The following is a 24,196-nucleotide window of genomic DNA, read 5'->3' as shown; positions in this document are numbered from 1 at the left end:
CGATGAAAGGAAAGCGATACGACAACACCATTGAAAACGTTCAAGCGACAGCAACCACGACTCTCAACAGTATCCCAAAAGCCGATATAAAAAACTCATTTAACGAATTAATTGACAGTGCCAAATGCTGTATCGAAGCCAATGAAGAGTATATTGATTGAAATAAATGATTTGAATAATTATAATTGGCCTGTTTTATTTTCTATCAAAAGTTCGGTTTTTCTTTTGGACAGAGGGTGTATAAAACTGAAGTACAGACCCTTGTTATAGTCCCATGATTTCTCAACTATTTGTTGAGAAGTGAAAATCTGGTCTTGACAACCACTGTTTGGGAGCTGAATTCAGCTGGCTGGTTAGTGTACCTGCTCTCCAGCCAAAAATCTGTGGATTCGAATCCTGCCATGAGCATAAATGTTTGTGACTGGCCTACTAATTCTGTGTGGAAAGGGTATCTGTGACCCTACCACCTCTTCTAGCTAAAGGCTTCACTCCCAAAATCCTATGAGGTACAGGAGTGATGTGATGCAAAGGCATCCAGTGATATCACATGTGAATAACTAAACCACCCTGTTTTAGAACACTCAAATGTGGAATTTTGTTTTCTTCCACCTAATACAACAGCCTTAATACAACCACAAGACCAGGGTGTGATCACTACCTTCAAAACTTACTACATGAGAAGAACATTCCAATACATTTTGGATAAACTAAATAAGGATAAGTTACTGACAGTTATTAATGTGTGGAAGAAATTTTCTATTTTGGATTGCATCAAACTTGCTAAGTTGGCATTATCAGAATTGAAATTATTAACTTTAAATGCATACTGGAAAGCTACTTGGCCGGAATGTATGAAAAAGAAAAAAACCCTGGATCTTTGCATGCAACTGAATATCCCAACATCATCAGATTAGCACATGCAGTTGACAGAGAAGGATTTCATGATTTTTTGTCTGCAGATATTGAAGAATTGATGGTTGACAAGGTTGTTAATGATGACGAAATAATAGAAGCTGACCTTGAGAATCACAATGAAAAAAGAGATGATGATGATGATTATGAAGAGATTCCACTCACTGTTGGATTAATTAAAGAAAGGCTTCAAATGGCTAGTAAATTGCAAAGTAATTTTCTTACACATGATCCAAATACTGAACAGTTTAAATGTGAAATGAAGTCGTGTATGGTGAGATATGAAGAATTATATAAAGATCTAGTCAAAGCTGGATCTCAATGATTAATTACAGTTTGTGGTAAAAAAAAAATCAACCTCAGAATTATCGAAAATTACATTTTGCCATTGCGATATGAATAGGAAGGCCAAAGTGTTTCAAGTGATGGAAGTGATTTAATTCTAGTCTCACACAAAAAAATGCGGCTACTGTCAGAAAGTGATGCCAAATAAAATTTAACTAATAATCATATGTGCAGGTGTATTTGGAGCCTTTTCGAATTTCTGTTTTATTAGTGACACACTATTTTCTTTAAGATAGATACATATGTATATACTTTCAATAAGTATTTAAAATAAAATATATTCAATTACATAGTTTTATTCAATGATTTTCATATGTTTTGTTTGAAAATAACTTATTGTTCGTATCAGGTTTTCACATCTGGAACAATTCTTCTATTTTTTCATATGCACTGTATTCTTTTTTACACAGTTTTCATTTACACGTTTTTTTCTGGAACCAATCTACTGTGTAAATGGAGAATTGTGTGTGTATATATATATTATATCTTTTATATTATATCTTTTAAATGACTTATTATAACCAAACTCCTTTTCAAAAATAAACAAACAAAACTTCACAACTTTTAATATGAATATTAGTAATATTATGCAAGTGGAAGAGTTCTTTCCTGAATCTACATGGAATTTAATAGTTATTTTATTCCAAAGATAATACAAGTGCTTCTTTCCTATTATAAATACTTATTCTAACAGGAGATGGACAAAAAAAAATTGTCTTACCTCTTGAATAATAGTACCAAAAGATTTTTGAAGTTCTTTGGCAAATTCTAAAATTTCTACCACCTGATCATATTTTTTAATAGCATTCTGAAAGGTAACAATGTAGGTTCATTCTTTTGGTGCTTTAAACAAATTTAGTTATAATGAAAATAAAATGGATATATTTTCATTTTCACCCTTTCTTAGATATATAAAAAATAGATCTGCAAATCAATTTACACTAACATCCACTATCTGCATCACTTCAAAATTTTACTGTGCTTTAAAAACTTAGTAAAATATCTTAAGTTAATTTTACATTTTTTTTTAAATACAAATGATATTTAAGAATGGGTGTACAAAAAAATACAAATCTCATCTGTGAAATGCATAGATGGACATATGCAGTAGAAAAAATAAATAAAAAAAATAAAAAAAATCAATGATTACAAAAAGTAGTACAATGATAAAGAAAATGAGGCTGAAAAGAAAAATTGAAAAATGAGCAGCTGAAGAATGAAATTATTGAAAACATCTGGAACCATATCAAAGGTAGCATAAAAGTAGCAGAAGAAAACTCAGAAATTAAAGTAAAATAGTTTAATGAATAATGTGAACTGTTAATAACCTAGCTGATATTTCTACTGCTTAGAGATACAATGCAGTCAGCACAGAAGTGAATAAAATAATCAAACAGGAAGAAAAATTCCATAAACAGTTTATTAAACAACAACAACAAAAAAAAACAGGTCCATATATGAAAAAAAGGCTACAGTTACTTGGAATCATTCCCCTTTACATGTGAAATGTAGCATATCAGGCAATTTCTTACCTTTCAATGATAACAGTGCAACTCATAAAAATTGGTGTTCTTTATTTGTTTTTGAATGAATCCATTTCTAAAATCGGACTCTTTCCCTGCCAACGGGCGGTTCGTTAACATGGCAGTCTATGGGAGACTGGAGCCGACGAATTTTTTGCATGAGCGAAACAACGGTGTTCGGCTGCATTTTCCCACCAACGACTGTTAGGTTAGGTACTAGCACGATGCTTTCCTCCTCCTCTAAAGATCCTGCATCACAATGATGCAGGAAGACAAGATGCCTGTTCACACATCGGTACGTCCGCTACGGTCACTCATAGCACGTGGCGGTGAATTTGAGCTGTGCAGAAGAAAGTGATTTTTAATCGGTGAATAGTCCATTTTTCCCCCCGTTTTTGAGTGCTAAATTGTTTCTCTGAATACAAGTATACTTCAGTGGTTGTTTTTTGGAAGTTAGTTGCTGTTGCGAAATAATATATTTTGGTTATCGTCAGAATTGAATGCATAATGGTGGAAGAAAAAACGAAGCTAAGTTTTCATTACTGAATTTAGTTATATTATTTCATTTTATTTAGTTTTGTTTTGCTTGTAATTGTTTGCACTTTTTTTTTCTTATTTATTTAACGGAATTTATTAATTGAATAATTAACGATTACGCTACTCGGCAGTAAGTAATGATGGCGGATTCAGCTGCAGTCGCAAGTGGCGTATCGCCAAGTCCTCTGCCATTTAAGAACTCTATTATAAGCAATATCATAAGGGACTTTGTGGCATGCAGTACTTGCGGCATGTATGTGTTTCGGGAATTAGATATGTGGCTTGTGAAAGAGAGCGGAGAGTGTATGTGTGCAAAATGCAGGCAGTGGAAAGAAATAAGTGCATTCGAAATATCAATATCGACCTTGTTTGCTCCAGGAACGGGGAATGAATGTAGGAAGACAAGTAGTGTGATAGGAGAGAATGAAAAAAAAAATATATATGAATGAGAAAATAACAGTCGATAGTGTGGAAGGCGTGAGTGACTGTAAAAGTTTAGGAGATGGTATTATTTGGGAGAGTGAATTTAGATTAAGAGTATAATAAATTTAGTTTAATCCTTTATCCAAGTCTGTGCAAACAAAGTTTGCGCCTGAAAGTATCTTCAGGACTGAGGTAAAGGGGTACAACACCAGGCAACTCCTTGCAAAGGTGGAGCAAGGTACCAACACTCCTATCTCAGGATCTCCCATAATGCAAAACACATTTCCTTGTGGATATGTATAATGTTATGCATTAAGGGAAGAGCCACTACCCAGACTAGTTTCGACCTTTATTGAGGTCTCTTCAATGACAGCCAGGCCCAAGTGGAGATACCAAGGCAGAATCATTGGCAAGGTCATCTCCTCCTATAAGAGCCGCCAAACGGTGTGCCACCTTTTTATTAATTACTCGGGATTTAGAGAAAGATGTTGGAAGTTTATTTTTCACTTGGTCAGACTATAATAAATTTAGTTTAATCCTTTATCCAAGTGTGTGCAAGCAAAGTTTGTGCCTGAAAGTATCTTCAGGACTGGGGTAAAGTGGTACAACACCAGGCAACTCCTTGCAAAGGTGGAGCAAGCTACCAACACTCCTATCTCAGGATCTCCCATAATGCAGAACACATTTCCTTGCAGATATGTATAATGTTATGCATTAAGGGAAGAGCCACTACCCAGACTAGTTTCGACCTTTATTGAGGTCTCTTCAGTGGGAGCCAGGCCCAAGTGGAGATACCAAGGCAGAAGCATTAGCAAGGTCATCTCCTCCTCCAAGTGTGTGCAAGAAGAGGGGAGAATGGAAACAGTAGAAGAGAGAATAGTAGTAGAGGAGAGGGAATGAGAGAGACCTATGGGAATGAAAGAAGAGGAGAGAATGGCAAGAGGTATAATGTATGGCGACTCAATGATCCGTGGTATTCAAGATAGGATGCGTGAGGAGTGTTTGCCAGGAGAAACAATAGAAAGGGTGGCTATGGCAATTAAGAGAGGTGAAAGGGTGGATGAGATGATTGTGATGGTAGGAACAAATGACTTGAGTGGCAATGTAAGTTGGGCAGCGAGAAATATGAGATTTTTGCTCGAGGCTGTACGGAAGAAGACAGAGGAAAAATAGTGTGCGTGTTGCCTAGGTATGATAATGATGAGCTGAGCAGAAGAGATGTGTTACTGAATGGCATAATAGTGAGAATGTGTGACAAGAGAGGACTGGTATATGTGGATGCTTGGAGTGCATTTGAGGAAAGAGAGGAATTGTATGCGAGAGACTGCTTACATTTGAACGAGGAAGGATGTAGGCATCTGGAGAGATTGCTGTTCTGAACGAGTCAGTGTGTCCCAGGGAGGATGATAGCAGGAGTGGCCTCTTGTGGGAATGGATACTTGGGAGAAGGGAGATGATGTCAGGTAACACTGAGCCCACTGGAGTCTAGAAGGGATAATGCTGGGTATAGAAACAATGGCATTTATATGCTTTATACTAATGCCAGGAGTATCTGGAATAAGGGAGAGGAATTGGTGGTGCAGATAGCATCAGGCTGGCCAAAAATTATTGCGATCACTGAGACGTGGTTGACAGAAGGGGATATAAAAACAGGCATAGAAGTCGCTGGGTATAGCATTTTTCGCCAGGATAGGAGGGGAAAGCGTGGTGGTGGGATACTGCTTATGATAAGTAATGACCTATGTCCTCTAAGAGTGGAGAATTTGGAATGTAGTGAGACAAATGATTTTGAGAGCGTATGGTGTGAGGTAGAGGTAGGCAAGACAGGATATTTAGTGGGGTATTGCTACAGACCCAGGAGCACAGAGGATGGGGACAAGGAGATGTTTATACAGCTAAGTTTGGCAAGTGTATAGCTATTTATACTACTGTATTTAACTACAGTATTATAAATTGGAGAGAGGAAGATGCATGTAGCAATAGGGGAATGGAATTTCTAGAATTCTTGAGGGACAAATGTCTTAGGCAACATGTAACAGACGGAACAAGAAGTTCAAGAGTTTTGGATTTGGTTATAGCATCAGAAGAGTTGATAATAACTGAGATGATATATTTCCCACCAGTTGGAGAGAGTGACCATATGGTTTTGACTTGGAAAATTGGAAGGCTGGGATATCATTAGTGTGTGGGACATTGTGAAAGAATATTTGTTAGCAGCAGTAGTAAGTTGTATACCACGAGTGAGGTAGAGGACACAATTTGGAGTAAAGTGGATGACAAACGATATTAAATAGGAATTGCAGGCGAAAAAGAGGCTATGGAAGAGATATAAGGAGACAGGTGAAGAGAGGATGCATGAAGAATATAAGACACAGGCCAGAAGAGTGACTAGTGTGGTAAGGAAAGCGAAACTGGAATATGAGAGGAGATTGGCCCTAATATCCAAAGAAAATCCTTGGGAATTTTTTAGTGGCCAGTAGGAGGAGAAATGACCGTGGAAGAATGATATTGTGGGATAAAAATGGGAATAGATTGACTGATGCAGAGGACATAGTGGAATTGTTCAATGAACACTTTATTGGAGTATTTCATCCTAGAGGAGTCAGTTTTAATGCTAGAGGGATAGGGCTGGTTCGAGGTTTAGAGGTACAGGAGGAGAGTGTGTTTCAGATACTGAGTACTCTGGATGTCAGTAAAGCTTTGGGACTGGATGGTATTTCACCATGAGTTTAAAGAGAATGTGCTAGGGAACTGACAGTGCCTTTAACCTGGCTTTTCAATGAAAGTCTGGCTTTGGCAAAGGTGCCCAGGGAATGGAAGGAAGGTAAGATAGTGCCATTGCATAAGGGTGGTAACAGACTGGAAGTGTTTAATTATAGGCCAGTCTGTGTGTCATCAGTAGTTGTTAAGATCTTGGAGAAAGTAGTGAGGGACTGTTATACAGCATTGGGCAGATGAGGGTAATGTTATCTGTGAGTGTCAACATGGATTTGTGAAAGGGTGCTCTTGTTTTACAAAATATGCTAGCCTTTTATAATAAAGTTACAAGAACATTAGATGAGGGAAAGGCATATACTGCAATTTTCTTAGACTTAGCAAAGGCATTTGACAGGGTGCCACATGATAAGCTGATATTTAAGTTGCAGCACATGGGTCTAGATGTCAGATTGGTCAACTGGATTCAGGATTGGCTGTCTGATAGGTATCAGAGAGTTGTGTATGGTGGAGCAGTTTCAAGGAGGCAGAGGGTTACAAGTGGGGTCCCACAGGGCTCAGTACTAGGACCTATATTATTTAACCTTTATATCAATGACATTGCCAGTGGATTGCAAGGGGATATTCAGTTGTTTGCAGATGATGCAAAGCTGGGAAGGATTATTAGTAATAGTGCAGATGTGGTAGCCCCGCAAGAGGATTTGAATAAGCTAGATAGATGGTCAAATGAATGGGGGTGTCAGTTTAATGCAGTAAAATGTAAGGTCTTGAGGTTTGGGAAACATCGATGGGATGCTGCATACTCTATGGGAGGAGTTATACTGGAGGAAGTAGGGGAGACAAGAGATTCGGGGTTGATGATTGATAGAAACCTGAAGTTTAAGGGACATAGAGGATTGCTGCAATTATGAGAAGGACACTGACCTGCAGAGATAAGAGGGTTATCATTCCGTTGTATAAGTCTCTGATCAGACCACACTTGGGCTATTGTTCTCAGATTTGGTCGCCAGGATTTGAAGGGGATAAATAAGACGATGACAAAGATGGTTTCAGGACTGTACAAGGATAGTTATGAAGTTCAGCTGAGGGAATGTTTACTGCAGAGTTTGGTGGATAGAAAGAGAGGTGATATGATTGAGACTTTTTAAACTGTTGAGAGGTGGTTACAGGGTTGACACTGGGGAGTTCTTTCGCTTGGTTGAACAGCTGGAAGGAGTGATGACAAGAGGCCATCCCTGGAAGTTACAAAAGGAAACTGTGAGCAACAGGGTGAGGAGTGGTTTCTTTGCGTGGAGGGTGGTTGAACCGTGGAATGCATTGCCTGATGGAGTGGTGAGAGCGAGAACAGTCAATGAGTTTAAGGAGTGGTATGATAGACTTTGTGTTTCTTAGAAAGGGGGGGGGCCTCCCCTCGATGAGTCTTTTGACTCCATGGAGGCCTGAATAATAATAATAATAATAATAATAGACTTCAATGTCAGATGAACGACTGTTGGATAGGAAAGAGTTCTTATCAAAATATCAATTAATTCAAAAACTAAACGTTTTCCAAAATTCCAGAAATATTCCAAGGTTGTGCTAAAACACATAAAAGGTAAGATATTGTCTCCGATGAAAATTGGCAATTTTGTCGAGGAATGACTTGAAAGAAATTATAACTGACAACAATCAAAGTGGTAATGGACAAGCCCTAGCTAATAAAAATGAAATAGTAAACAAGGTACTTTAGAGAGAGAGAGAGAACTTTAATGAACTCCTAAATTATAATGAATGTGCTGATACTTTTGAACAGAAAATGTATCATATCTGCCATCAAAAAATATTTAAACCTTCACTAGCTGAAGCAGAAGTGTAAAGCAACCCTGAAACAAAAACACCACATTACTAACAGAACAGTAGCTGTACTCAAATGTAGTGGTAATTGAATTAACTACAGAAATACATAAACTGATAAATGTAATATGGAAAAATTGCAAAATGGAAAGAATCACTAATATACCAAAACAGGAAACAAAAATGAATGTGAAATTTACAGAGGGATATTACTCCTGTCCACAGAGTACAAGTACAAAACTTTATCTAATGTTTTACTAAAAAGAATCTTTACCATATGCTGAAGAAAATATAGTTGAATATTAGGCAGGATTCCAAAGAAATAGGCCCAAAGCTGACCAGATTTTTACCCTAAGAAAAAAATTAGAAATAAAATAGGAATCAGTATGCTCATATTTTATTTATAGATTTTAGAAAATCATATGTTAGCATTCATAGAGAAGGCCTTTGGGGAATGTTAATTGACTTGGAATACCTTGTAAGATAAATTTAATCAAACTACTTTGCATCATCGACAGCAAAGTATTGGCCAATGGAATTAGATCTGAAACTTTTGCTATTAAGATAGAATTGAAGCAAGCAGATGACTTATCACCCATTCAATTTAATTTCACTTTAGATAACATGAAAGATAACACAAATAGAACTCTAATATTATGTGCAGATATTTGTCTGGTTGGAGAAAAATGGTAGACAGAATAACATTCAGAAATCTCAAAACTTCTGCTGAAAAACTAGGATCAAATCAATCAGGATAAAACCTAATATTTAAATATATGTAGAAACAACAACAACAACCAAGAGGGAATTAAGTTTACTAATGATAACTTGAAATTAAAAATGCTGCTTCCTTCATCTAGTTTAGAACACTGATTACATAAGCCAGAATACATTCCGATAGATATTATTTGGTACATCATCTTCCAATATTCTCTCAAGCAGAGTTAAAATAGAAATGTAAGGCAAGACAAATCATTAGACCCATTGCTTTATATAGAGCAGAAAGTCTTTGAAAATAAATCCTTAGAAAACTCATTGTACCTGTAAGAGATAACAGATGAATGGAGGAGACATAATCAAAACTATATGAACTCTACAGATTACCACCACTACTAAATGATGAAATCAGATTTGCAGATTGAAATGGTTGGCTTGAGGTGAGGAGAGAATGGCTAAACAAGCATTCAACATGTGATAGAAAGTGACCTAGAAGAAGCATGCCACAGCGATGGGAAGATAACATGAAAATAGATTTACTGAGATGGAAATTTTGGACTAAACTGGAAGGCTAAAGATAGAGTGGAAAAGTTCATACTTGCAGCAGAGAACCTTACAGGTTCAGTAAGCTTGATAAGAAGAAATGACAAAGTAGAAATATTCTGGCGTAAGTTGCTTGTGTTGTTAGTGTGAGAATGAGAATGCTTGTTTGAAAAATTAAGCACTTAAAATTATTTATCTCCATTAATTGTTAGTAAAAAAATTATATCAAAACGTCAATGGCATACCATGATTTTCATTATAAACTCAAATAGCATAATTCTTGAGAGTTAAGGCAATTATCTCCTAAATGACATACTATATTTTTGGCAAAGTTTCAATAAGAAATTTAAGTAACATTAGACACTATTTTATTGAAATTTTTTTGTATGGTTCCTCTAAAACACAGCGCTTCCCAAACTGTGGGCTGCAGCCCTGTTGGGGCCGTAGGTTTTGTTGAGGGGGGCCGTGAAATAATGAAAACAAATTTAAAATGTTTTAAGACTAAGATTTTTTTTATTTTAAAAGAAACGTATTTAACTTTTATTATTTTTTATATTTTAATCGAAAAATTCACACATTGGTGTTGGTTCACAAACTTAGCTTCCTGCATATTTCAGCGCTTAATGAATATTAGTAAATATTGCTTATTCATATGTTTCATTTCAAAGCAGTGGTTAATTGTATTTACTTCGAATGATCTCCAGGGAAGTTCCAAATCTTCCTGTCCCTTTCATCACACGTTCGTAATCAGGGACTGTTGATATTGACTTTATATACATATCAAAACTCATTTTATATTATCACTGTCATCCGAGCTAGTTTTCTGTTACCAATAAAAGTTTCGCATATACTTCACACATGAAAAAAAGCTTAAACAAGTTCATGTGGGGAGATAGTAACTCGCTTGCAGTGGTAAACAACACGCCCTCCCTAACAGCCACTATACTGCAGAGGCAATAAAAACAAGTACTTTTATTATGCCAGTGAATAAAGTATGAGGAGTCTGTGTAATATATTTCTCAACAAATAGTGCAATTAGAGATAACTGGGATAAAAACACACTAATTAATGAATCACATGTCTCCTCATCCAGAAACTATGCTGTATAGACTGAAACAAAACCATATGTTGCATGGGCAAACACAGTATCTAACTAAAAACTATTGTTATTAATTAGATGTGTGTGAGTTCGATTTCCCAAGGCAGCAATAAAATTCAATGGAACGTGTTAAAATTTGTAAATGTGTTAAAACTAAGAAATATATATATAGTGAATGTTATGGCAGTTTCACATATGGAATTCGGTTGAAGAGAGTTAGCATTTCAACTCAATTGTCAGCTATTCTTTTATCTTTTGGTTGCACGATCTTTAATTACCTTAAAGGGAGAAAAGTCACAAAAGAGAAAAATGTTCCTGGGCTGGGGATTCCCTTATTCAGGTAATATTCACTAATTTCATGTTATCAGTCTGTGGTGTGCCAGTATCGGTAAGTGGTGATATTATTTGATCTATTCTACGTTAAAAAATTTAACCCTGAGATGGATAAGTGGCTGATAAAAAAAAAATAAAAAAATCCCGCGAACAATCAGAAGAAGCAAAAACAGACTCAAAAAAAAAAAAAGAGACAGTATTTCATATTTTACCAGAACAGCCCGCATCGTCTTCAGAACCAAACGGTAAGAGGCAAAAAATGTAATACATGCATTTGGTTTTTGCAATATTCACTGTGTATGTTTTGTATTGAATATAAATACAATAAATATTATAATAATATATCTCTCTATTACAATTTTTTTTTTAGAGGGGGGGCCATGAAATATTTTAATTTTTGCAAAGGGGGCCCTGACATCCAGAAGTTTGGGAAGCACTGCTCTAAAATACAAATCAATACAACATAGCAAAAGGCTTATATTCTTAAGGGACACCTCTGGAATACAAGCACTGGCTTTGCTGTGATTTATATGAAAAAATTAAAACAAATTATATTCAGACATACCTCGAGAAAGATTTTCATGTTCTTGTTAACTTTAAACCTCCAACCTCTGTTCTATAAAAAAAATCTACAAATTATCTGTCCCTCCATCCTAATCTTAATAAATATGGTTGTACTAAACTTCCCAAAACTTTAATTCTTAGGGCCTCCAGCCCAACATCTAAGGCTAGCCAACAACACCCATAGAGGGTGCCCATCATAGGATTTTAGTCTTTATTTATTCTATCTTCTTTCTTCCATTAATTGTTTCTTGTGTATTTTTGTGTGTGTTATTACAATTTTGATGATTCCTCTATAGACTGAGACAAAATACTGACTCTATTAAATCTATTTTTTTCTCTTTGTGCTGTAAATTATTCCATTAAAGTGCAACATGAAAGTACACCAGAGCCAAAACATTATGACCCCCCCCCCCACTTAATATGATGTTGGTCCTCCATGCCACCAAAACAGCTGTTATCTGGCAAGGCATTGATGCTACAAGATTTCTCGGGGTATCTGGTATAACACATAACCAGCAGATCCTTTAACTCTTATAAGTTATATGGTTCAGCTGCTGCAGAGCAGATGTGCTGTTCTAACACAAACCATACATGCTCGAATGATGTCTGGGGAATTTGGAGCCAGGAAAATATCTAGACATCTTCATTTTCCACGAACTATTCTCTCACAATCTGGGCAGTGTGGCATGGTGCATTATTCTGCTGAAAGAAGGCACAACCAGAGGGGAATACTGTTGCCATGGATGGATGTACTGGTCTGCAATTATGTTTAGGTGGGTGGTAGATGCCATAGCTTCCTGCACATGAATGACTGTACTCAGGGTCAGCAAAACATAGCTTAAAGCATTACACTGTCTCCACTATTTTGGTTTCGTCTCACAGTGCATCCTGGTGCCAACCCTTCCCCAAGTAAACGATGCACAAATATCCAGCTTTCCACATGGCGCAACAGGAAAAGAGATTCATTGGACCAGATGACCTTCTTCCATTCATGCAAAGTCCAGTTTTGATGTTTGCATGCATATTTGAGACATTTGACAGTGAATCGAAACTAACATGGATATTGGAGTGGCCTGCAGATATGCTGCCTCATTTTCAGCAGGTTTGATGTATTGTGACACATTACACCTGTCACTAGCATTCAAATTACCAGAAAGTTACACCACGGTAATCCTTCTGTTGGCTCATATCAACTGTGATAACCTTCGCTCACCTTGAGCATTGATGAGCTGTGGTCTACACCTTGCTGGTAGTTCATAGTTTTCTGTCCTCAGACCACTTTTTGAAGGTATTCACCATGGTTGACTGTGAGCACCCTGCAAGCCTTGCTGTCTTGTAAATGCTTTAACCAAGTTGTCTGGCCATCACAATTTGGCCTTTGTTAAACTTGCATAAGTCCTCTACTTTTCTCATCTGAAGCACAAGAATAACACTGATTAACAGAGCACAATATCAGGTGTTATTTATACTGTGTCATGACCTGCACACACGATGTCGTTTCCCAGCAGTTGCTTCGATTTGCATGAAAGCATGCTGGTCATAATATTTTAGCTGTGTGTATATTACAATAAACTCTGCCTGAAGTTAGTTACTCTGAGTAGTGATCACTCCAGCCAGTCCCAAGCCTGGATGATGGAGGAGGGTTGTGCATTGGGTTGGCAACCCAATCACATAAAAGCAAGCTAATAAGCAGAAATATTAAAATACTTAAATATAAAGAGCTCATTAGATCCGTGGTTACATATGGAAGCAAAGTGTGGACTCTTAGTGAAAAAGACCAAAACAATTTGAGGAAATTTGAAAGGAAGATTATAATAAGAATTTATGGACCTGTTGAAGAAAATAGCATATGGAGAATATGGTACAACAAATAAATTAGTCAGATACTAAAAGAAGAAGACATTGCAATGGTTAGGTCATGTAGAGAGAATGGAGGACTTCCATATGCCAAGAAGAATACTGAGAGAAAAAATATATGCAACAAGGAAAAAGGGAAGACCGAGATTAAGATGGATTGATAACGTAATTCAAGACTTGACTACTATGAAAATGAAAGGCGGGAAAGACTAATAAAGGACAGAAGATCGTGGAGACAAGATGTACAAGAGGCTAAGGCTCACAGTGGGCTGTAACACTGGATGATAGGTAGGTAGGTGTATATTACAACACTAACTTATATGATATCCAGTCAAATTTGTAAAAATAATCATAATTTAAAATTCTGAATATTTTTACGTATTGTTTATGTTAGAATGTTTATTAGTTTTAGTTTCATAACACGCATGTCGGCACTTGCGATGTGCCCGTTATTGAAATTGTTTTGTCAATTATGTAAAGCAGTTAAAAATTTATGTACCTACCAGATTTGAATAGTTGTGTTACTTTAAACAAATTTATTGTAATTTAAAATATTAAGTTTTGTGTTTTATGAAGACATTCTCTTGTTGTTAACAGAGACACCGTGTCAGCCATTATATTTAGTTTCTCGCTTGCCATTTTCATGAAGTGTGCATGCTTGTTGAGAAGGTTGATGGGTGATTGACAGTGTTCGGTATCATTACATTCGGTATACAAGAACAGTGTTCGGTATCAGAGTAACATGAGTCAACAAGAAGAGCGTTCAGAGAGAAAATTAGAACACAGGGCGGCAGATATTTAGATTTGGAGGAATTTGAGTTTTTTTATGTGACAGTCGGAGGAAAATTAATAGTATATTCCGAAAAAGAAATTGTGGAACTAGGAACCTTTCTTTTAGTGTTACATGATGATCAGCATTCATTTTTGAAATTATGGATTCTACAACCATGTTAGAATAACTCTTTTTATTCTTAAAAAAAAAGTTATTCTAACACAGTTGTAGAATCCATAATTTCAAAAATGAGTGGAACTATGAAGTTTCAAAGTGGAATAAGTATTGATAAATAAAAGAAAATATTGCTATAGATGTTTTAAAAGGAATATTCGAGGAAACACTAATTGGGAGATTAGTAGTAGATTCCGAAAACGGAATCATAGAACTGTGAATTCTTTTAAAGTGGAAGAGTTAAGACTGTCAATAAACATTAATGAATAAAAGAAGAAGTTGCTATTTATGTTCTAAAGGAATGTTCGAAAAGACTCTGATTAGAAAGTTTCATCTGTATTAAGGATGCCGAATCTAACTGTTATTTCTACTAAAAAGAAGACAAAATTAAGTCAGGAAGAATTAACGTGTGCTACATGAGTGATGAGAAAGGATCCTATGAAAATGAAGAATAAGGTCATATATCTTCAGAAAAGGGCCTTGGCAGAGAAAGAAACTGGCTATGAACATTTGGTCATTGTGCACACAAAGTGCTTAGTCTAGTCTTAAGTGTAAGTTTATTTTTAAAAGGCCTTGGATCCAATTAATTCTGTAGTTAGCTATAGTTATGTAAAGTTGTTTGAAGTGTATATATATATATATATATATATATATATAAACAATATATATATATTGTTTTTGTTATATTAAATGTGTTTATTTTGTATTTGGTCTTGAGTCAGTGATTAATTTGGATTCTGAAAGAAAGAGTTAAGGTCATTGCACCAATCGGAGTGAACCCTTGTGCAATAAATAAACATATAGGTATACTCGGAATTAAAAATATAATTGTTGAACAGAGATCATCTCTATAGACAGAATAATATTAAATAATTAAAAATCCTATATTTAAACAATGGTGCAGCCAGTAGGATTAATATTATGATAATATCTTCTATATAAACATATCTCTATAATATTAACAATTTGATGTCAGGTTAGCAACTACTAACTTATTAAATTAAATAACCTACTGACAGAAAGTAGCAGTACAGCATATTTAGTATCAATAACAGAATGATATACTCATCACTGGAGGAGACTGGAATGCAAAGATTGGCAGAAATAACACAAGATGGGAAAAGGTTATGGGAAAATTTGGATATAGAAAAGAAATGAACTCTGAGAGATGCTTTTGGAATTTATCACTGATAACAACTTGATGATTTGCAATACAAAATTACAACAAAAAGAGTGTTGTAAATGGACATGTCGCTCCTTCGATGGCAGGCATAGGAATATGATCGACCTGATATTAATAGATCAGAAATGGAGAACATCAGTTCAACAGTGCAGATCATTCCAAGGAGCTGATATTGATTCGGACCACAGCTTGGTGATTGCGAATATAAAACTAAAACTGAAACAGAAATACAAAGGAAAGTTCCAAAAGGATAGAGACATCTCAAGACTAAATGAAGACAGGCTAAGAACAGCATATCAAAACATACTGGAAACTAAGTTTAAGACCACAAGTGAAAAACAAAATATAAATACAAGATCAGAATGACTGACTACAGTACTAAAAAAAGCAGTAGAGGAAGTAATTTCTGAAAAAGAGAAGATCAATAAGAAATGGATAACTCAGGAAATCCTGAAATTGGTACAAGAGAAAAGAGAACTGAAACTTAAAAGAGAGAATTCAGATGAAGCAGATCATTTATACTGTCAAAAATGCAATGAAGTATAGAAAGCAGCAAGATCTGATAAAGCCAAATGGCTGGAGAACCAATGCAAAGACACTGAACTATGAATAACACAAAACTAGAGAGGTCTATAAACTTATAAGAAATGTCCATAGGAAGTGGCAAACAAATTCAGTAGCAGTCAAAGATGAAGATGGGCAAGTATTGATGGACAAAACTGAAATCATACACAGATGGACAAGATATTGCAGTGAACTATATAAAAATCAACTAAATAATACTGCAAAAGAAGTAATCAAAGAACTAAAAGCAATCTCTCCACCAGCAGAGATCTTTGAAAACGACATCTTGGAAGAGGAGGTGAATAAGGCTATAAAACATCTCAAGAACAACAAGAGTCCTGGAAACGACAACATAATGAGATGCTAAAATATGGGGGAGAATTGGTTGTAAAAGAAATATGGAGATCAGGGTATGCCCCCGAAGTGTGGAAAAAAATTGGTCTTGGTTGTTCTTCATAAGAAAGGCAGTGCCTTAGAATGTACCAATTACAGAACTATTGCACTAATGAGTCATCTTGGCAAAGTGCTGATAAAAATACTTACAGAACACCTGAAGGATCATATGGAGGTACATCTTCCTGATGAGCACGCCAGATTAAGAAAAAGTTCGAAGTACAGTGCCACAAACACTTGCACTAAGACTAATAGCAGAGAAAGCTCTAAGAAAGAACAAAAAGATATACTGCTGTTTCATGGACTTCCAAAGAGCATTTGATAATATTGACCAAAATATAACATGGGATGTCTTGGAATCCTATGGTGTGGACAATAAATTGATTTGCCTGTTGAAAGACATAAACAGCCAAGCAAAGGCAACAGTCAGGATAGCAGGTGTGACTGGAGATTGGTTTGCTACTAGTCAAGGCACAAGACAAGGGGACCAATATCACCAACCATCTTCATCACACATCTGGGAAGGACACTAGATAAGATCAAAGAAGAAGGTGGAGGCATTTCAATAAATGGAATGAAAATAAACTACCTCTGCTTTGCAGATGACATCATCCTGATTGAAGAAGACACAGCAAGGCCGGAAAGGACACTGCAAACACTATACACAGAAGGAAGAAGATATGGACTAAATGTCAATATTGAAAAAAAAAACTAAAACAATAATATTCGGAAAGCAGGAGTTACTGAACAAAGTTACCATTGAAGGATTTCAATGTGGAAAACTTCACATATCTTGGATGCCACATGAAGAATGACTTGGACCCAAAAAAAGAGGTAAAAATTAGAATAGCCAGAGCAAAAGCTATCTTAAAAGCCATGGACAAAATATGGAAGTGCCGAGCTATAAAGATGCACACTAAACTGCACATTGTGGAAACCTGTATCTTCAGCAGCATGCTTTATGGATGTGAGGCCTGGGAACTCCTGAGAGAATATGAAAGGAGGATATTGGCATTCGAGAGGAAGTGCTATAGAAAGATTTTGAGGATAAGCAGGATCCAGAAAGTGAACAATGAGGAAATCTATAGACGAATACAACCAAAAGAAAACCTGATACAGAAAAATAATCAAATGGAAACTATGTCTATTTGGCCATATACGTGGAACGAACGATGAGAGAAAATTAAAAAGTTGCTGTTCAGAATGATTGAAGGAAAGAACAAAACAGGAAGGCCAAACAGAGAATGGGGAGATGACATCGTCAAATGGTGCAGAAACTCTATACACAAACTGAGTCACCTTGCACAAAATAGAATGCAGTGGAGGAATCTTGTCAAGGTGCATCAGACGACTACGGGAGTTGAACTTATGGTTGTTGTTGGCTGAACAGAATGATTTCAACTTGGAAATTTTTATTCAGACCAATTTCATGCATAATGCATCTCGCTGCAGAAGTTCTGACTTCCTATTCTACTCCTTTTCATTACCTGACTGTTCCACTGAATAAGACTATGAAAATTATATACTCTGAAAACTTCATAAGTTAAATCAATTTAATATTCATAATAATTATTATTCAGGCCTCCATGGAGTCAAAAGACTCATCACGGGACGTCATTCCTAGGAAACACGAAGTCTATCATACTACTCCTTGAACTCATTGACTGTTCTTGCGCTCTCCAGTCTATCAGGCAATGCATTCCACAGTTCAACCACCATCCATGCAAAGAAACCACTCCTCACCCTCTTGCTCACAGCTTCCTTTCGTAACTTCCAAGGATGGCCCCTCGTCATCACTCATTTCCACTATTCCATCAAGCGAAAGAACTCCCCAGTGTAAACCCTGTAACCACCTCTCAAAAGTCTCAATCATATCACCCCTCCTCCTTCTATCCAACAAACTCTGCAGTCCATATTCCCTCAGCCGATCCTAATAATTAACACTGTACAGTCCTGAAACCATCTTTGTTATCTGCCTCTGTACCCATTCGACAGTTAATTTATCCCCTTCAAATCCTGGGGACCAAATTTACGAACAATAGCCTAAGTGTTGTCTGATCAGGGTCTCATACAATGGAATGATAACTCTTATCTCTGCAGGTCAGCATCCTTCTCAGTATTGCAGCAACCCTCTGTGTTACATTTGCAATATGTACCCCGAATTTCAGGTTTCTATCAATCGTCAACCCCAGATCTTGTCTCCCCTACTTCCTCCAGTACGACTCCCCCAATAGAGTATGAAATGTCCCATCGATGTATCCCAAACCTCAAGACCTTACATTTTGCTGAATTAAACCGACACTCCCATTCATTTGCCCATCTGTTTAGTTTATTCAAATCCTCTTGCAGGGATACCATATCAATGACATTGTCAGTGGATTGCAGCTTCATATCATTGGCAAACAACTGAATATTCCCCTGCAATCCACTGACAATGTCATTGATATAAAGTTTAAACAATATAGGTCCCAGCACTGAGCCCTGTGGGCCCCAACTTTTAACCCTCTGCCTCCTTGAAACTGTCCCACCATACACAACTCTGATACCTATCAGACAGCCAATCCTGAATTCAGTTGACCAACCTGACATCCAAACCCATGTGCTGCAACTTCAATTTCAGCTTATCACGTGGCACCCTGTCGAGTGCCTTCGCTAAATCCAAGAAAATGGCAGCATATGCCTTTCCCTCATCAACTGCTCTTGTAACTTTATTATAAACGGGAATCATATTACTAAAGCAAGAGCGCCCCTTAAAAAATCCATGTTGACTCTCACAGATAACATTACCCTCATCTGCCTAATGCTGTATATGGTACCTCACTAATTTCTCCAACTACTAGATCTTAATTACTTGCCTATAATTAAGCACTTCCAGTTAGCTACTGCCCTTATGGAATGGCACTATCTTACCTTCTTTCCATTCCCTGGGCACCTTTCCAGTAGCCAGACTTTCATTGAAAAGTCAGGTCAAAGAAGTGTCACTTCTTTGACACATTCTCTCAAAACTCATGGTGAAATACCATCCAGTCCCACATCTTTACTGACACCCAGAGTACTCAGTATTTGGAACACACTCTCCTCCTGGACCTCTTAACCCCGAACTTGCCCTATCCCTCTAGTATTAAAATTTACTCCCCCAGAGGATGAAATACTCTAATAAAGTGTTCATTGAACAATTACACTATGTCCTTTGCATCAGTTACTCTCTTCCAATTTTTATCTCACAATGTCATTCTTCCACAATCATTTCTCCTCCTACTGTCCAGATAGCTAAAACATTTCCTAGGATTTTCTTTTGCTATTAGGGCCAATCTCTTCTCATATTCCAGTTTTGCCTTCCTTATCATATTGGTCACTCTCCTAGCCTGTGTCTTATAGTCTTCATGCATCATGCACCTGTCTCTTTATATCTCTTCCATAGCCTCTTTTTCACATGCAGTTCCTGTTTAATATCGTTTGTCATCCAATTAACACCAAATTGTGTCCTCTTCTTCATTTGTGGAATACAGCTTACTATTGCCGCTAACAAATATTCCTTCACAATTCCCCAAGCACTAATGATATCCTGGCCTTCCAATCACTACCACCATGAAACTTCCCCAAGTTGATGTCTAAGACTATTATAATCACCTGCCTTATAATTCCACATACGTTCTTGGGAGAGATGTCATCTCAGTTATTATCAACTCTACTGATGCTATGACCAAATCCAAAATTCTTGAACCTCTTGTTCCCTCTATTATATGTTGCCTAAGACATTTGTCCCTCAAATATATACTAGTGCTCCATTCTGCCAACTGGTTATATGTTTGATAAGTTAGCAGTTGCTGACATGTTATGAACATAAAATTCCTGACATGTTCCCTCAAAGGGTGTACAGGATGATATTATATTACTACATGAAATACTTTTATCATTACTAACTTCCTATTAACAATTTTCCTCCAAAACAATCTGTTACCTGTAAAGACTCCAAAATTATGAGATCTTATATTTCTGTCTTCTAAGGCACTTTTTACTGTATTAACCAACCTATATCTTGGTCTTACTCTGGGTCTTTTAACTGCCAACCAGACAGAGAACACTTGTTTTACTAATCTTTCCTCTTCTATTCTGTTTAAGTCACTACCACCCGATATTAGTTCATTAGAGACATTGTTAGCTCTGCTAACAATGGCAAGCTCTTACCTAATATCCTCATTTTTAATATGATATTGCCATTGGTGCCACCTGTTCACTTCCCTAATCTTAATCAGGACTCTCATATCTGGGGTCTCTAGACTTTGGCCAAGTGTTTTATTTCTAACCTAGTTCTCAGATCCACAAATTATAGTTGGTTTGAACACTATGTATACAGCTAATATAGTGTTTTGACTAATTTATCTCTTATTCCATATTGTTATTCTATTGTCTATTTCCATATTTAATTTACCATCTTCACTAAAAATCGTGCCTAAATAGATGTAATGTTTTATTCGTTCTATAGGTTCTCCATTCACAATGCAGTTGATATTTTCAATGCTTCTGCCTATTTTCATTCTTTGTCTTGTTACTGCTGACTTTCATACCAAATCTATTACAACAATTATTCAATTTAGTCATGGAATCTTGCAGACTTGTAGCGGATTTATTTAGAAGTATAACATCATCTACATAAAGCAAAGAGCTGACATTAACATCTCCAATTTTGATATCAGGTTTAATACCACATTCCTTCATAATGTGATCCATATAGATAATGAATAACAGAGGGGATAATGTACATCCTTGTCTCACACCAGATTTAACATTAAACCATCTTCCTGTACTTCCTTCAATTCTAACTGCTGACTCACAACTCAAATAAAGACTAAGTATTGCTTGATATAATGCCCCATTGACACCATATAACTGCAGCGTATTGAATAGCTTCTCTCTTGGCACTTTGTCATATGCCTTTTCCAGATCTACAAAACTTAAGTACAGATCTTTGTTATATTCTCACAATTTCTCAACTATTTGTCATCAAGTAAAAATCTGATCCTGACAGCTGCTATTTGGACTGAATCCAGCTTGTTCTTCATGAAGCTTCCTTTCCACAATCCTTCCCAAATATTTCTCAAATATACAGGGTGTTCGGGATAAATTTGACAGTTTCGTAAGGAAAAAGAAAATCTTCTTTGTATCTATTAAATTTAATGAATTGACAAAAAAACATTACAGGCAGAGTTAATTACAATACTATCAACAAGATTTACTCAAAATAACCACCATTAGCATCGATCACAGCTTCAATTCTGCTTCGGAACCTCGAACAAGCTGATGCTACAGTCTCCCTGGGAAGGGCCGCAAAAACTGTTTTAATTTTATCCATTAACTGGGCTTTTGTATTACTGGAAGTGCGATTGGTGTCTTTTTCAACTGCGCCCCATACAAAATAATCCATGGGGTTAAGGTCTGGGGAGTTTGGAGGCCAAACATTTGGACTGGTGAAGTCGTAGAAATTTTCAGACAACCATTTTTGACTTTTCCCAGAGGTGTGGCAAGGGGCCGAATCCTGCTGCCATACATACGGCCTACCATTGGCTACCCTTGTTATCCAGGGCTTGACTACAGTTAGCAACTCCACGAACAAAGCCCGAATTCCAATGCCAGGGTTCTTCAACACCTGTTCCTGCAGATTTGCGAGGAATTCTGCTGTACGAACGCAATCAGATCGTCTGCTAGGGATCTTTCTTCTTGCTACATCCTCGTAGTCACCATTGCAAGTCTCTAGTTCATGCCTGATTGTTTTTACTGTATTCAGGGAGCATTGGGCAGCAGTCGCAATATCCTTATTTTGATGGCGGGCACGAATCATCATGATACAAGTTATTCTCTTCCATGATTCAGGTGGGTTCCAGCTATCCATCCTTTCTGACATCTTGTATATGAATGAAGAAGGGTCCAAACTTTTAAATGAAGAGAAGTGTGTGTTAATACATGTAACTTACGGAAAAATATAATTAATTATAAATATGTCAAATTTATTCCGAACACCCTGTACATGCAAAAATCTTACGAGGAAGATTCAGCAGAGAAATACCTCGGTAATTCTCACATTCAGTTTTATTTCCCTTTTTGTATATGGGTACTATTGGAGCTCTACTCCAGTCATCTGGAATTCATCCCTCTGTCCAGGCATGAACTATGCAGTGCAGCCTTGCAGACAACCTCACCACATGCACCTCTGACTGAATCAATCAATGTTTTCTTCAAGGTTTGCCACTGAATCTCTAAGGTTTGATTCCGTTTCTCGAACTCTTTCATTTTTTATTGAATAATGTCTGTGTATTTTAGTCTACAGTTCACATCTGAGAACTGCTCAACTTTTATTTGCTTTAAAACTTTCTTACATGTTCTTCTTCTCAATATGTAATTCGATTTTATCCTGTTCAAGACTAAATGGTGATCACTTCCAATTTCAAATCCTCTGTACACTCTGGTGTCCTGCACCAGTGAGAAAACATCACCATCCACAATAACATAGTCAATGAGACTTCTTATTTCTTGCATTTCCTCTCCATGTGAATTTGTGTGCACAACCTGATATTAAATGACTGGATATCATGCGTTTTACTGTTGTGGCATGCTAGTTTTTAGAACTTCCCTCGGGTCTTTCAAATAACCAGCAAAATAAAGAAGAACCTTGTAGATAAATGGAAGGAGACCTCTGTACAGTCTGTAAGAGTAGCATGTGAAAAAAGCAAGACTTCTGACCCACCAAACAATGGTAATTTGTCATTTAAGCAGAATGACAAATTGCCATTCTGTATTCGCTAAATACCACAGGAATAGGATGATATAAAGACCAAAATGTTATCTTAATTTTGACATTGCTCAGTTAAACAAGATTCTTGCTGTGTTTTTTTTTTCCTTTTTTTTTTCTGGTAACAACAATACAATGGGATAAATCAGCTCCTGAATCTACTGATGGTATTAACAAGATGTCATCATCATCAAATTCCTGCCATGTACCCTCGAGGGGTGTACAGGATATGATAGTACTACATGAAAAATTTACATCATTACTAACTTCCTATCTACAATTTTCCTCCAAATCAGTCTGTTACTTGTCAAGACTACAACATTACCAGATCTTATATTTCTATTATCTAAGGCACTTTGTACCATATCAATCCACCTATATCTTAGTCTTCCTCTGGGTCGTTTTCCTGCCAACTTGCCAGGGAACACTTGTTTTGCTAATTTTTCCTCGCCCATTCTGTTTAAGTGACCATACCACCTGAGATTAGCTCTGCTAACGCATTCCTGGATGCTTTCCGAATGTCAAGTTCTTTCCGAATATTCTCGTTTTTAATATAATATTGCCATTGATGCCATCTGTTCACGCCTATAATCTTTCTCAGGACTCTCATATCTGCGGTCTCTAGTCTTTGGTCAAGTGTTTTACTTGTGACCCAGCTCTCAGATCCATAAGTTAAAACTGGTTTGAACACTGTCCTGTATACAGCTAATTTAGTGTTCCAACTAATTGCTCTCTTGTTGAAAATTTATTTATCACTAGGTTAGACTATAATAGATTTAGTTTAATCCTTTATCCCAGTGAGAGCAAACAAAGTTTGCACCTGAAAATATCTTCAGGACTAAATTTAGTCCTGAAGTTATTTTCAGGCGCAAACTTTGTTTGCTCTCACTGGGATAAAGGATTAAATTAAATCTATTATAAT

General features: G+C 36.6%; 1 protein-coding gene across 4 annotated transcripts in view; it reads right to left on the bottom strand.

Annotated features, from left to right (window-relative positions):
* Positions 1-24,196, bottom strand: part of LOC150106169 (caprin-1-like) — a 261,133-nt gene that overhangs the window by 201,355 nt on the left and 35,582 nt on the right. For all 4 annotated transcript variants that reach the window (XM_090394515.1, XM_090394517.1, XM_090394518.1 and 1 more), the window contains exon 3: positions 1,979-2,065. In XM_090394515.1, the coding sequence (XP_090250641.1) occupies positions 1,979-2,065 (87 nt within the window). The remainder of the gene's footprint in view (positions 1-1,978; positions 2,066-24,196) is intronic.

The sequence above is a fragment of the Typopeltis vanoorti genome, chromosome 6 (genome assembly GCF_054136105.1).
Source record: "Typopeltis vanoorti isolate ZY-2024b chromosome 6, IOZ_Tvanoo_1.0, whole genome shotgun sequence".
NCBI lineage: Eukaryota > Metazoa > Arthropoda > Arachnida > Uropygi > Thelyphonidae > Typopeltis > Typopeltis vanoorti.
Note: the sequence above shows the minus strand (reverse complement) of the source record. Positions and strands in the feature narration are given on the sequence as shown.